Source organism: Convolutriloba macropyga, chromosome 8 (genome assembly GCF_964194025.1).
Source record: "Convolutriloba macropyga chromosome 8, txConMacr16.3, whole genome shotgun sequence".
In the NCBI taxonomy this organism is placed as follows: Eukaryota; Metazoa; Xenacoelomorpha; order Acoela; family Convolutidae; genus Convolutriloba; species Convolutriloba macropyga.
This window is the reverse complement of record NC_134475.1, coordinates 47,605,184-47,617,723: the sequence shown is the minus strand read 5'-3', so window position 1 is coordinate 47,617,723 and position 12,540 is coordinate 47,605,184. Positions and strand designations below refer to the sequence as shown.

The following is a 12,540-nucleotide window of genomic DNA, read 5'->3' as shown; positions in this document are numbered from 1 at the left end:
CCCCTTCCAAGCCTTGCGAATAATTAAATGTGTTTTAATTCGTCTTCAGGGTATGAAGTTCAAGAGTTTTAGCAATCATTGTATTTTGAGCCTCTTTGTCTTTTTGGCTGGCATCGTTCAATCGATCTGCTGATCAGGAAAAGTAGTTCCAAAACATTCTTAAAATTCAATGGATTGTATTTCAGGACTTATTCTGCTATGCTTCTTTGTTGTTTTCACACCTTTTTTCATAACTTTAAGCTTTTGAAACAGAATAAACAGGTGGAGCTCGGAAATTAAGTTGCAATAGAGGATCATCTTAGCCTGTTCAGCTAGTCTTATTTAGCTGCCTAATGTGCCCAAATTGATGGCAGGCCTAAAATAAAGCTCAAAAATTCAGTTTTTGGTGTTTATGGGCTCCAAAGGTAAAAAATTGCTGCTTGTTTTTGTCAATTTTCCTTAATTTTTTTTTGGTTAATTTGGTTATTTTAAAGGACGGCCATAGATTAATTAAGAGTCAAAGCAAATTTCGCAAGAGTTTAAGCAAATTTAGCCAATTTCTTCAAAAATTTTGTGTATTTTTGATACTCCTCAGTTACTTTCCTTTTCACAGCACAAAATTATTCTAAAAACTTGCAAATGGGTTAATGGGATGAATTTAGGAACACAGAAATGATTCTTATTTAATTTTTGCTAAATTTTAAATGTTGGCAAAATTTTCCAAAACTTTCAGGTTTTTTAGTGATCGATGAAACAGTTTTCAGGTTCCAGTTTAAGCTGAGGGACAACTTTCAGTGACCCAGATTAGTTGTTAATGATAATAACATCCCAAATTCTAGCACCATTTTAATAAATTTTGATAATATTTCAAGTTTGTTTGAAAATTTGTCTTTCTACGTCAAATTCTTTTAGATACAGTGCCAGTGAATTTTTTTGAAAACTTAACACTAAGGATGTTTTACAGAAGGTATTTTGATAGCTTTTTCCAATATTTTTAGCACAATTTTTGTAATTTCGCTTTCCTGTTTTGTGTTTTGATCAGCTTCGGCTTTATGTTTGTATCGTATACAACCCGAAATCTTATTGTCACTTTTTTGTAGTTTTGGTTTTTTTTCTGGGTTTGGATCAGTTTCGGCCCTGTTTTCGTCTTGTATGTAAAATATGTTGTTTATATAAAAATATGATTTTTTTGTTTGGCGCTTAACGAAAGAATTTAATAATTCTATTTCAATTTTGTTTTAAACTTTTTTATTTTGGTTTTTCAACGTGTTTTTTAAGTGAATACGGCCAATTAATCAAATTTATCTTGTTGATGGATTCTGAAATCATCTGATAGCACAAAAAAATATATTTTATAGCACCAAATGACGTTACAATCACTTCAAATCTGCTTTCTAATTTTTGTCCATGCAAATTCAACTGAATGGCCCTCGTGACGTCATCTTTCTTCCTTAGTGGAGCGACTTTTTTGTTCATTCGCGTGATTAAGTTTTTGGTCATACTTGACTTACCTCACTCTCTAAAATGAATTTCTCAAGACGGTAAGACCAAGAAGTGCGTTTGTGTCAATTCAATTGAAGATTATTCAGAAGCAGCTAATTGAAGCGGCAATTGATTCTTAATCAAAATATAACTTCGCAACTTTTAATGAAAGAATTTTCTCCTTTGGTTAGTTTCTTTCACTATCTTTTAGAGACTGCAGATTTACAATTGCCGCGAATTTCTGGTAATCTGCCAGCTATTGTTTTTCCTTAAGATAAAGTATAATTTGTCGTGAGGGGGTAGAGTTTTCCGTAGAGGTAAAATAAATATTTCGAAAGTTCTTTATGATACGATTGACCATTTTTGTTTTTGTTAATTTATATAAATAACTTATTTCAATCGTTAGTTATTTAATATCACCATTTTTTCAATATCACCTATTAAATCAGTCACCAATTAGGCTTTCTTTCTTTTCGGTAATTAGATGCTGTAACAATGGGAGCAAATTTAAACTAAGTTAGCCTAGTGTTACTCGTTTCCACACACGCTTAGAACTCTAAAAGAACATTTCTCATTTGAATTTTGAGTGGTGTCTCAATTCGTTTTTGAATGACCTTTGAAAGCAGCCCATACAGCCATTGCTTGCAAAATTACTGTTTTTAAATAAAATAATATTCAACTTCACAAAAAATGGTAAGTGTGAAAAGTAAAACATTGTTATGCAATGATATGCAAAGATATTGCAATGATAACATTTGAGATGATATTCAGGGGGCGGTTTGCGTTATTTTGCTCTTTATCCATTAATTTTGTGGATAAAATAAATAGCTTGCGCGTAAAAAGCGTCTGCACAATTTTTTTCGCTGATCATTCTTTTCTTTGATTGAGCAATTATTCGCCCACTTTAAATTTATTTGATGAGAATCGGCCCTCAATTCTTTAGAAAAATGGGCTATATTGCTGAAAAAAATACACACACAAAGTATGCAGTCTTCTCTTACAAACTCAATTTTGCCAAAGAGTTGACTTTTGTAGAGAAAAAAAAACATTTCGTATTTAAATGTAGTCTAGAAAATGTCGTACTAGAAAATGCTCAACTTTGTATGGAAAAAATGAAATTCTTCAGGCAACAGCCCTTATTTTTATAGGCCTACAGATGCTATTGAAACGGTTTATAAATCTTAACAGGACAAAAAGAGTTATTTGTTCACGTATCACGTTGTTTACATATTTCACTTACATGTTTACTTATTAATGTATATCAATAAGGACTCTGCACATATGTTTATGTTACAATTCCCTTTCGATCAATGACCCATAATCGAGAGACGAGGACTAACTTTTCTTTGAAGTGGCGGCTTATTGATCTACTTCAATCAAGAATTATATTTACCTTTAATCTTGTTTTACAGTTTAAATGACACTTTCAGAGCCAATCAGAACCGCCGGAACACGTATAAATTGTCTTATAAAGAATTTTAACACACACAAACATGTTCTCTGATTTGGAGACTATCGTTTGAAAACGGCCAAGAGTTGAAAATCAGAGAAGAAAAGAAGAAACGCGAGATCAAAGACAGGAAATATGCCGCCAAAAGATATAATTAATAAATGGATAAACAGCTATTGAACAGCTTTGATCTCGCCCGAACACTTTATTAGTGTATAGTGTTCGCGATGACAACGCGACATTCCAGCCGTTTTGTATTGTAAAAATATATTATTAATATTACTGATTTAAGATATTTATTATAGTTATTTTGTTATTACAAATACCAGTCTGTCCAATACGAATTCTATTACTATTCAGACTGTTTTTAATTTTAATATTTTGATAATTGAACGTTGTATTAGTTGCAACAAATAATTGGAATATTTAGTTATTCATTTATATCATCGAAGACGGATTATCTCGAAGACGGAGTTCACGTTCGGCAGACTAATTATCTGGATCAAATTCATCAATTAGAAACAGACAAATAATTAGTTATCAACAGATGATTAATAATTAAGACTGGTAATAGACACCTCAAACACGTTTCATTCGATTAGCTTTCGCATTTTATCCACCAGTACTGAATGTCGTCTTAATTAGCACTGCATCAAGGAAATTGTACGTTTTGGGTCAGCATTGTTTCTTAGGGATGGGGTTATATCAATTTCTTGGGATGGGGTTATATCAATGGGGTTATTTCATTACAAATCTTGCGGGTCTTCAAGCATGACCTGTACTGGTTTGAATGCGAAAATGTTTGTTTAAAATGTACTAGTTTTAAGCAGACTAGGATCAAAACCTTTCCAAGAAGTGGGTAAATATATGTACATCCTTGGTCGAAGTGTGCGTTTATGATCAGACAACAAAAAACGCAAAAGGTGGTGTAAAATGCGTTCTTGACTACATGGACGAGCATCTTACTGTTATATTTAAGTCTGCCTAAATGAACGAGTTCTGAGGTAAAGTGTGCCTATGTCTAATCGTTAAAGAGCTAAATTCTGATAATTAACGAGCTAAATTCTGATCATTAACAAAGCCAAAATATTAACATTAACGAGACAATTTCTGATTAATGAGAAGCGCCCTAGAAACTTGGAAGAAACACAAAGTAAAACAGAATGAGCCTAATTTATGAAACAAAACACAAAGTGGCATCAAAGGAAGAGAACAAAAAACTTTAGAATTATTAATCTAAAGCACCAAAAAGCTGTTCTTTTTTCGAAATAGTCTTCTTTTTTATTGTCACCTCTGGTGTCGTCTCAAGGTCCTCACGTGTCATTTCCAGGTCTCCGTGTCCTGCAAACAGCAGAAAAGGGAAAAGCGCAGAAAAACAAAGCATACACGCGCTTGGGTATCTCAGGCTCAAAGCCTTAGAGCAAAAGAGCAAAGAAAAAGCAAAGCAAAGAAACACTTAAAACCTGCGCGAGATAACTTTTTTAACGTGCCAATTGGACAGACAAGGCACACTCTAAGTTGTCCAATTTTTCTCTTTCTGCCTCGAAAGTAGTCACTTGTTTTTCTCCGTGCTTCTCTGAGATCGGTAAAACAAAATCGTTATGTAAGATAACTGTATTTAAACAAAGAACCTTTAAATCAAGATAATTTGCTCATTCTAACATGTGCTATACCGAAATCTTTTAAATTCGATTTTTGCATTAACCATTGAAGAACGGAAAATTATTCATCAATAGTTGCTATAGACTTTTAGTTCTAAAAACAAATTCAGTCAATAAAAATGATATCTATTTTACAGAATCTAATACCTCAAACTATTCAATTTTCGTTTTTTTAGTTTGGACTTATGGTACCCAGGTCTAGGTGCAGACTCATGAAATGACTTTAAAAGTTTAGTTGTGGGGGCAAAACTGCCAAAAAAGACTTCAGAATTTTGCCAACTCCTAAGATAAAGCAGTTATTTCCGCTGGAGTATATTACCATATCAGTTAATTGAATGAAACCAGGTAGCTTAAGCGTAATGGTCCTATTCCCCTTAGTCATGTCAAAAATGTGGCGTTAATTAATCTATTTTCTCTCCCAAAATTATGAACTATCTTTTTAAAAATAATGCAAGTTTTTGCCGGATTTGAGGTTGTTCAGAATTGTAAAAGATGAGGGAGCATACATGTTCAATACATTATAAGCAATAATGAGCAAAAGAGTTGCACGTTTAATTTTCGTGGTAAAAAGCAGACTCATGAAAAGACTAATAGTGAACCCATGACAAGACTTGCTGAACTTTAATTGGCTATGACAAGCTCTACCTGGATCCATGAAAAGTCCTTAGCTTGACTATATTCTTTCTTGCAAACATTGGGCCGAGCTAATGTCCATACCCCATGTTGGGTCGAGCTAAAATCTTTTGTAAAATTTTGGGTCGAGCTAAATTCTTTTGTGAAAAATCTGAGTCATGCTAAAGTACAGCATGTCTTAATGTCCAGATAGAGTCTTTTCATAGCTCAAACGAATCGAGTATGGTCTTTTCATAGTACATTTTGGTCGAGCGTTGTCTTTTCATAAGTTTGTACCTAGACCTGAGCGTAGGAACAAAGGGAAAAGATTTGTTGTTAGCTATATGTTAAGAAAAGAGAGTTGAGAATTCATAATGTAAGTTTGTTGAGCCCAGATGGAGAACTCTTTTACCACTCAATTTCATCTAATGATAGGGGAAAATCGTGGCACAGGTTGATCTCGTCCATTAATTAACTCATAATTAACTATATTGCGCTCAACAAATGGAGAGGGGTATGCCACGCTGTCATATTGACGCGATTCTGACGAAGCTGATCATTATGAACGATTTTATTCATGAATTACGAAAACAGCTAACTTTAATCACAACCTAATTTAAAGTTTTAATTTTGTTTGGTAAAAAACTGACAGATAAACATTTTGACCAAAAGCTCTGGTAAAGTATGAGATAATATACTTTAACGCCCTCGACTTTTGGTTGGAGCTCAACTAGCACCGATGCATTCGTAGATAGGACTTTTCCCCGGTTTAAAAGGAGAAAAAATAAGCAATTTTAGAACCTCTCATTTGACAATCAAACCGGAAATTCAAAAATAACTGGAAACACAAGGGGAAAGAAGAACTCATTAAAATTATTGTAACAAAAACCGCCTTGCAACAGCAACACTTAAGAGAAAATACTGAACTGTTTGTGACCTTCTTTATAGTAAACATAATCCTCATTTCAACTAATCATTTTTTTAAAACAAAAAAACTTGCATGAACTTGATCCAAATACTGTTGACAACGATTGACTGCAATAGTCGTTCACAAATTAATCGATGGCTAATTGTGGTGGTGGAGGCGGTGGCGACTTCCAGCTATCGGCCAATTTGGATTCTGACGAAACTTCACTGAGAGATCCGATTAAACTCCTCCAGCAGTTGTCAGACAAATACCACGCACAGAAGAACATGTTCATGGAGGCCAGGAACTATTACTTTAACCTCAACTTGTGGGTCTTCTATATGCCAATTCTGGTGGTTCAAGGTTAGATTTTTGATCGGTTTCTAGGTTTCCCATTATCCGCGCAAACAGAAAAATTCGACGGCAAGAAGATCTGATCATATAGACTTCGGGTCGCGAACCTGAGCCGTGGGATGTAACCCTGGCATATACCTAGGGACTGTAATGAAACGATCAGAAATTAGGGTTATAATGGGAAAGACCCGAACTGACTGGCATCAGCCAACAGTTTCTGAAAAGACCTCCAGGAACAGTTATACACTAACTCAAATTGGTAAAATTAAACGTGTTTTTTTTTTTTCAATAAAACGAATGAGATGCATGTTGGCAAAATTCAGCTAGCCACTTACAATGTGGAAACTTCAAAACGAAACGCTTAAATCTGAAAAGTTAGCAGGAGGTAGTTTCGATCTACCGACCTCTGGGTTATGGTCCCAGCACGCTTCCGGTGCGCAATCCTGCTGTGATATCTCAACTTTGTACAAATTTGGTCAGTGCAATAATATGGCTTAATATTACCACTGTACACTTACAAGCAAAACTGTTTCACGTGAAGTCTTGGTATTGAAGGGACAATCTGATGGAATAAGTTGCTCATATTACATCAACAGACAATTCTGTTTGAACTATTATATAGATAAATTTTCTTATTTTTTAAAAGGAGTTCTCATTCAATTAATTGGGAAAACTTTGTTCGATCCTCGAAAACAGGCAACTGTTTAATCCCCAACGCTCATCAATCATATGTGCAGGCCATCGTCAAATATATTCGAATAATTTTGAGCTATTCATACTCGCTCCCTCCCTCCTTAGTACGGCACACTTAAGGAATTAAAATGAACTCGACCTGGGTTTTCTTTCAAAATAAACTTTGAAGTTTTAAAATTTTCATTTTACTGAGTGATTGATTTTGACAAGAGGTTTTTATTGATATTAATTTTTACTAATACTAATTGCTCTGCGCAAAACACCAGGCTTTATACCGCCGTTATTTAATACTTTAGTACAAAATAATTCATATTTTTCTTTTTCTACTGTCGTCATGATTTCCCGCTGAAGTAATAGAAGAAAAAGATGGCTAAAATTTCAATTTTTCTAAAAGTTAGATTAATTCCAATGTGAAGTTTATGGAGTTGCTAAAGAAGATTTTGTGGCATGTTGATATGCTGACTAACAGTTCAAAAGAAGCTGGTCAGGGGAAAGTAGAATTAAACCCAGTCCCATCTAGGTTATTTTAGATAAAAAGTTGGAAAGCAGTATACTAATAAGTAGGAATCTTCTAAACAAAAAAACGGTCTTACTAAACTTATTAACTATTCTCCATTAAATATCAGCAATGATTTACAAAACCATGGTTTTCTGCTGCAGATTCACCGGGCCTCTATGAACGATTGACCGCTTTGTTCGCTATAGGTGTGTTACAAACATTGAAAGCATGGGTTGAATGGAGAAGGACAGTGGCACTATAACCGTTACAAAAAGAAATTTTTGACGTAAAGAAATTATTTAAAGCTTGTCTCCCATAACATCCAACGTCTCATGGGATGTCGGAGAAAACAAGAGATCCGCCAAATTTATTTTCAATGTAGAAGTTTTAAGTCAGAAATAATTTGAACTATTGAAGATTGGCATTGTCTCCATGAAAAATTGTAATTTTCGGAACAGAAAAAAGTTTGAGCATGGATCTGAAAAGTTTTCCGACAAGAATTTTTACATATTTGGAGCTGTACGACGCATGGTGTCATCAATTGGAAATCAATTATTTTCCACAAAAAATTCAACTAAATAGTGAACCTAGCATTTTGGTGAAGGTAAAGTGAAATATTTTAAGTTGGAATAGCATTCATTGAATGGGAAGAATTCTGTTTTTCATTTAGTTTGTACAAGACCTCACAGCTGCGGGAATAGTTTCTGTGTTATGCTTTCATGGGTGATAAAATTTTCCTTGGCCAAGACTTGGATCAAGACTTGGCAAGTCCTGGCCAAGACCTGGATTAAGACATGGCAAGTCTTGGCCAAGACTTGGATTAAGACTTGCCAAGTCTTGGCCAAGTCTGACAAGTCTTAAATGTGTTATGATCAAAGCTCTGAATCAGTACTGATAGTTAGACTTGGAATTAGACTAGCGCAGTACTGATATTGACTTGCCGTTCGGTACGGGCCTGCATTTTGGTCATTTCTCATTATGTTTGTGCTCACCATGCTTGCTCGGACAATAAAGTGTTTTTAAGAAGTAGTATTGATTAATCGCTGGCATCTGACAAAGAAAAGTTCCCATGGATTAAAATTCCACCCATAGGAAAAATGTTTATGAACGAAATAACAGCAACTTTTAACTAAGAGCGAATTTTTTTCCAGTGATCCACGCTATTTGTTTAAGCGAAAATTAGGAACTTGGAAAGTGTCTCCTCTTCCCTCTCCTCTGAAATATGACCCTCCACGAATGATGTTTTTTGCACCTTCAGAATTATATGGAATTTGTAGATTAGCCGCCCTCCTATCAGGCTGTACGAGTCAATAACAGTGAAAGTAATAGTTTTTCACGCAGACTTCCAAAACAAAAAATCTTGTCTTAAGGGGGCTCCAAAATATTTTTGTTCGGCCAACAAGAAGATTTTTGGTCCAATTTAAGTATAGTGATTCAGCATGTAATTTTAGTCGGTCAATAATGCCTCCTCTCATTTTTTCATCTTTCTTACAAGTTCGGTTTGAGCCTGAGAATTCCTCAGCCATGTCAGCAATGTCAGTTACAACTGCTATCAGTCATTGAGTTGTTTTGAAACTTTTAAATCAAATTATAGACCGGAAATTGGAATATTAGATTAGATTTAAAATTTTAAAAGCTGTATAATGTTTACACTGCATTGGTGCACTCAGCGCTTGAGAAACATTCAAATAGATCGGAACCTTTCGAGTGATGTCTCTATACATAAGCTTAAAACAAAATGAAGACGAATATCTTGAACCAGAACAAAAATAGAATGAATATCTTGAAGTATCTCTACAAACTGGTAAGTTCATTGCATGAGTTTACAACATAATAGGCGTTCACCAAAATCTTATCAGGACATGTCAATATTTATGATGGAAAGCGTAAGATCTTGCAAAAGCATTCGAAGTAACATCAAGAAAACCAATATCTTGCATTTCATATGAGGTATCGAGTTTCGTTTAACTTTGAACAGACAGTTGTATGATGCACATCAATTTACACCACCGACTGAATAATCTTGGACGTATGCTAGTCTTAAATTTCAGGCATGACGACAGTGCTGACTAACATGGCCCTGCAGACCAATGTGAGTGAGGGTCAAAAAGACGTGTACAAGTTCATAGTGGCAGTCATGAATGGAGTACTCGCTGTGTGGTCTGCAGCCCAACTGAAGCTGGGGTATGGTAGCACAAAACTGATTGTAATATAGCTTCTTATCATTCTATCCTGATCGAAATATTTTCTGGCCAAAACTGCCCTTTTTGCAAGGTCCCTTTCCCACCTGATACACCCCGCTACTCGAACAAGATCTAGTTAAGTTACCAACAGTAGGACCAGACGTTCCGTATCATCAGGGTGCCTTTTATATGCGTTCTATTCCTTTTTTTAATTTTAATTCGTTTCTTTCATTTGCGGTGATAAGAGTAAAAGATGGGTGAAATTTGTGTTTGCAAGCAGTAACACATGTCAAACCAGTTCATTAGATGTCCGAAAGAAATAAGCTAACAATAAATTCAAGGTTCTCCTTCTTTTTCAGCCCTATGCTTTTAACCCCAATTTTGTAACCCATATGTCATTTAACGACGCAATAATTTAATAAATACTTTGTTGCACTCCAATGTTAGGATTCCTCTATTTGAGGATAATTAGGTCTCAATCATTTGGTCGCTATTAGGGCATTTGTAGGCAAAAGTATCGAAATCTTGATCATTTCTTGATTTATTGCATCTTGAAACCAGCAACAAAACTGCTGATTTTTAGTTCAACATTTCTTCCAAAATTAAACAAAAAACGGTAGTAGAAAGACGTGAGTTTTATTATAAAAGGAGTAGATAACTATACCACCGACTAGAATCCCCGATTTATCGAGACTACAAGCGTCGCGTTTCTACCAATACAACCAGTATACGACGTTCCCTCGACGCAAAATGCGTTGATGTCAAAATCCAATCTATGACAAATATCTCAGCAATCAAAAAAGAATATGCAAACAGTGTCAATGCTTGGATCTGCCGACTAGCCTTTGGATATATTCGAATTGTTCAAAGAGTTTTTACAGTTTGACAGCGAAAAAATAATCACGAACAGATCTTGATTTTTTTACGATCCCTGCATGATATCAGTTCTCAAAGGTTCTAAACTTTGGCTCGTAGATGAAGCTTTTGAGTTATCGCTGAAAATTTTCTACCAAATATACACCTTTCGTTTTAAAAAATTTTCGCAGTATTTCTCCTGCTTGTTTACGCTCTTTTTCGAAGCTAAACGAAAAAAAAACCTGAATCTTAAAGAGAAGGGTTCAAGAAGGGAGGTTGACATGCACAAATTTGCTATTCATTTTCTAGCGCTAATGTCAGTTTGCATTTATTGTTTGTTTGAGTTGATGTGTGTCTATGTGTTAATCTAAGTTTGGAGTTCAGCGTAATGTTTTTGAGCTGGCACATATGGCTCGTAATCTCAACTCCATAGGCAGTTTGATCCCGGCCGTAAAATTTATATTGGACCACCGCTCATTGCGAAAATAGTTTTAGACATGAGATCTGTACGGTTTAGCTGCTATCAAAAATATCAATCTGGATTTCAATAATTTTTTTGTTAAACACGCTGTTACTATTTGTTTGGATTTGCTCAATTGATTCTGCTCTAAAATTAGAGTTTCAGATTTAGCTCAGACTATTTTATTTGAAAATTATTAGTTTTTCCGTCTGGTAGACTAAGAGAGCTGTTGAGTTTTGTTTTGGTTCAGATAAACGTAAGAGAAGTCAGATTGTCAAATGTTTTTTCTCGATCAACACAATTAATCTAAAAAAGCTTTCTTGTCATTATTCATCGAATTCAAACCTACTCAAGCTGAGCTGTTTAATGCCGCAGTCTTGAACGTCAGTAGTTTTTTGTTGTTGGATAATTCTTATGGTCTTTAGCATTGCTAGTTGTTCATTTAAACGCCGAAATATATAAAAAGATTTGATGTTAAGTTGATTTGGAATTGAAATAACTGCGAGTTGAATTATTGAATATATATTTGTTTTAAGGTACAGGTGGTAACATAAATCAGTGTGAAAAGAAGTAGAGTGAATTCAACATGAAGAACTATTATTTGTGTTTTAACTAATAGTTGTCTGGAAAATATGAAAGCTTATTCTTTGCTTTCATTACTTTTCAACATTCTCTTGAACCGGACGTTACAAATTTACATCACTCTTGCCTAAGGGAAGGTCTGAAACCGCTATAAGCAGCAGCAGAAAAAATATTAAAAGTTTATTTTCAAACATTGTTTTAACAATCGTTTCGTCGAAAATCGGATATTTCATTAGAAAAATTTTGGGCATTCATTACCAGTTTATTTTTGTTTAATTTTTTGAACAGTAATGAGCATGACAGAGTTAACTGCAGCGCAATTGGGTTGAGAAGTTTTTTTTTGGTTATTAGACAAAAAATAAGAAAACTATGACGGTTTTAAAAAATTAATAAAAAAAACGGATTTTGTTTGGTTTTAAACAGCACCAGCTCGTTCAAAAATTGAGACTTTGCTTAAAAATTATGTACCACATTAGTCCTAGGTTGGAATTTAAAACTTTACAATTTTTTTTGTATATCAATCCAATGAGCCCCAAGAGTTTGCTCTTTGAGTGTAGTTTTTATTTACCATTGGAACAACAACTAAAAATTTGTCCATTAACAATTGTGTTTTGAAATTAATGAACTATGTCATGTGAGCGTTTGGCTAAATGTTAATGAGTGGAATGTTACTTTTACAACCATAATTTAGTTCCTGATTCTGTACCACACATAGATTGACTCCCAATACTTGGTGTTCCTTGTATTTACTACTTTTATATCGAAACTTGACAATTTTTGATTTTTCTATGTTGGAGAAACAATTATTTAAAATCTGACTTTA

At 34.4% G+C, this 12,540-nt stretch overlaps 1 protein-coding gene across 1 annotated transcript in view; it reads left to right on the top strand.

The window, feature by feature from the left end:
- The first annotated feature begins 2,523 nt into the window (after nt 1–2,523).
- The window catches only part of LOC142345080 (uncharacterized), a 32,841-nt gene continuing 22,824 nt past the window's right edge, over nt 2,524–12,540 (top strand). Inside the window, exons 1-3 of the mRNA XM_075397164.1 lie at nt 2,524–3,390; nt 6,229–6,454; nt 9,689–9,821. Of these exons, the coding sequence (XP_075253279.1) occupies nt 6,247–6,454; nt 9,689–9,821 (341 nt within the window). The 5' untranslated portion in view covers nt 2,524–3,390; nt 6,229–6,246. The remainder of the gene's footprint in view (nt 3,391–6,228; nt 6,455–9,688; nt 9,822–12,540) is intronic.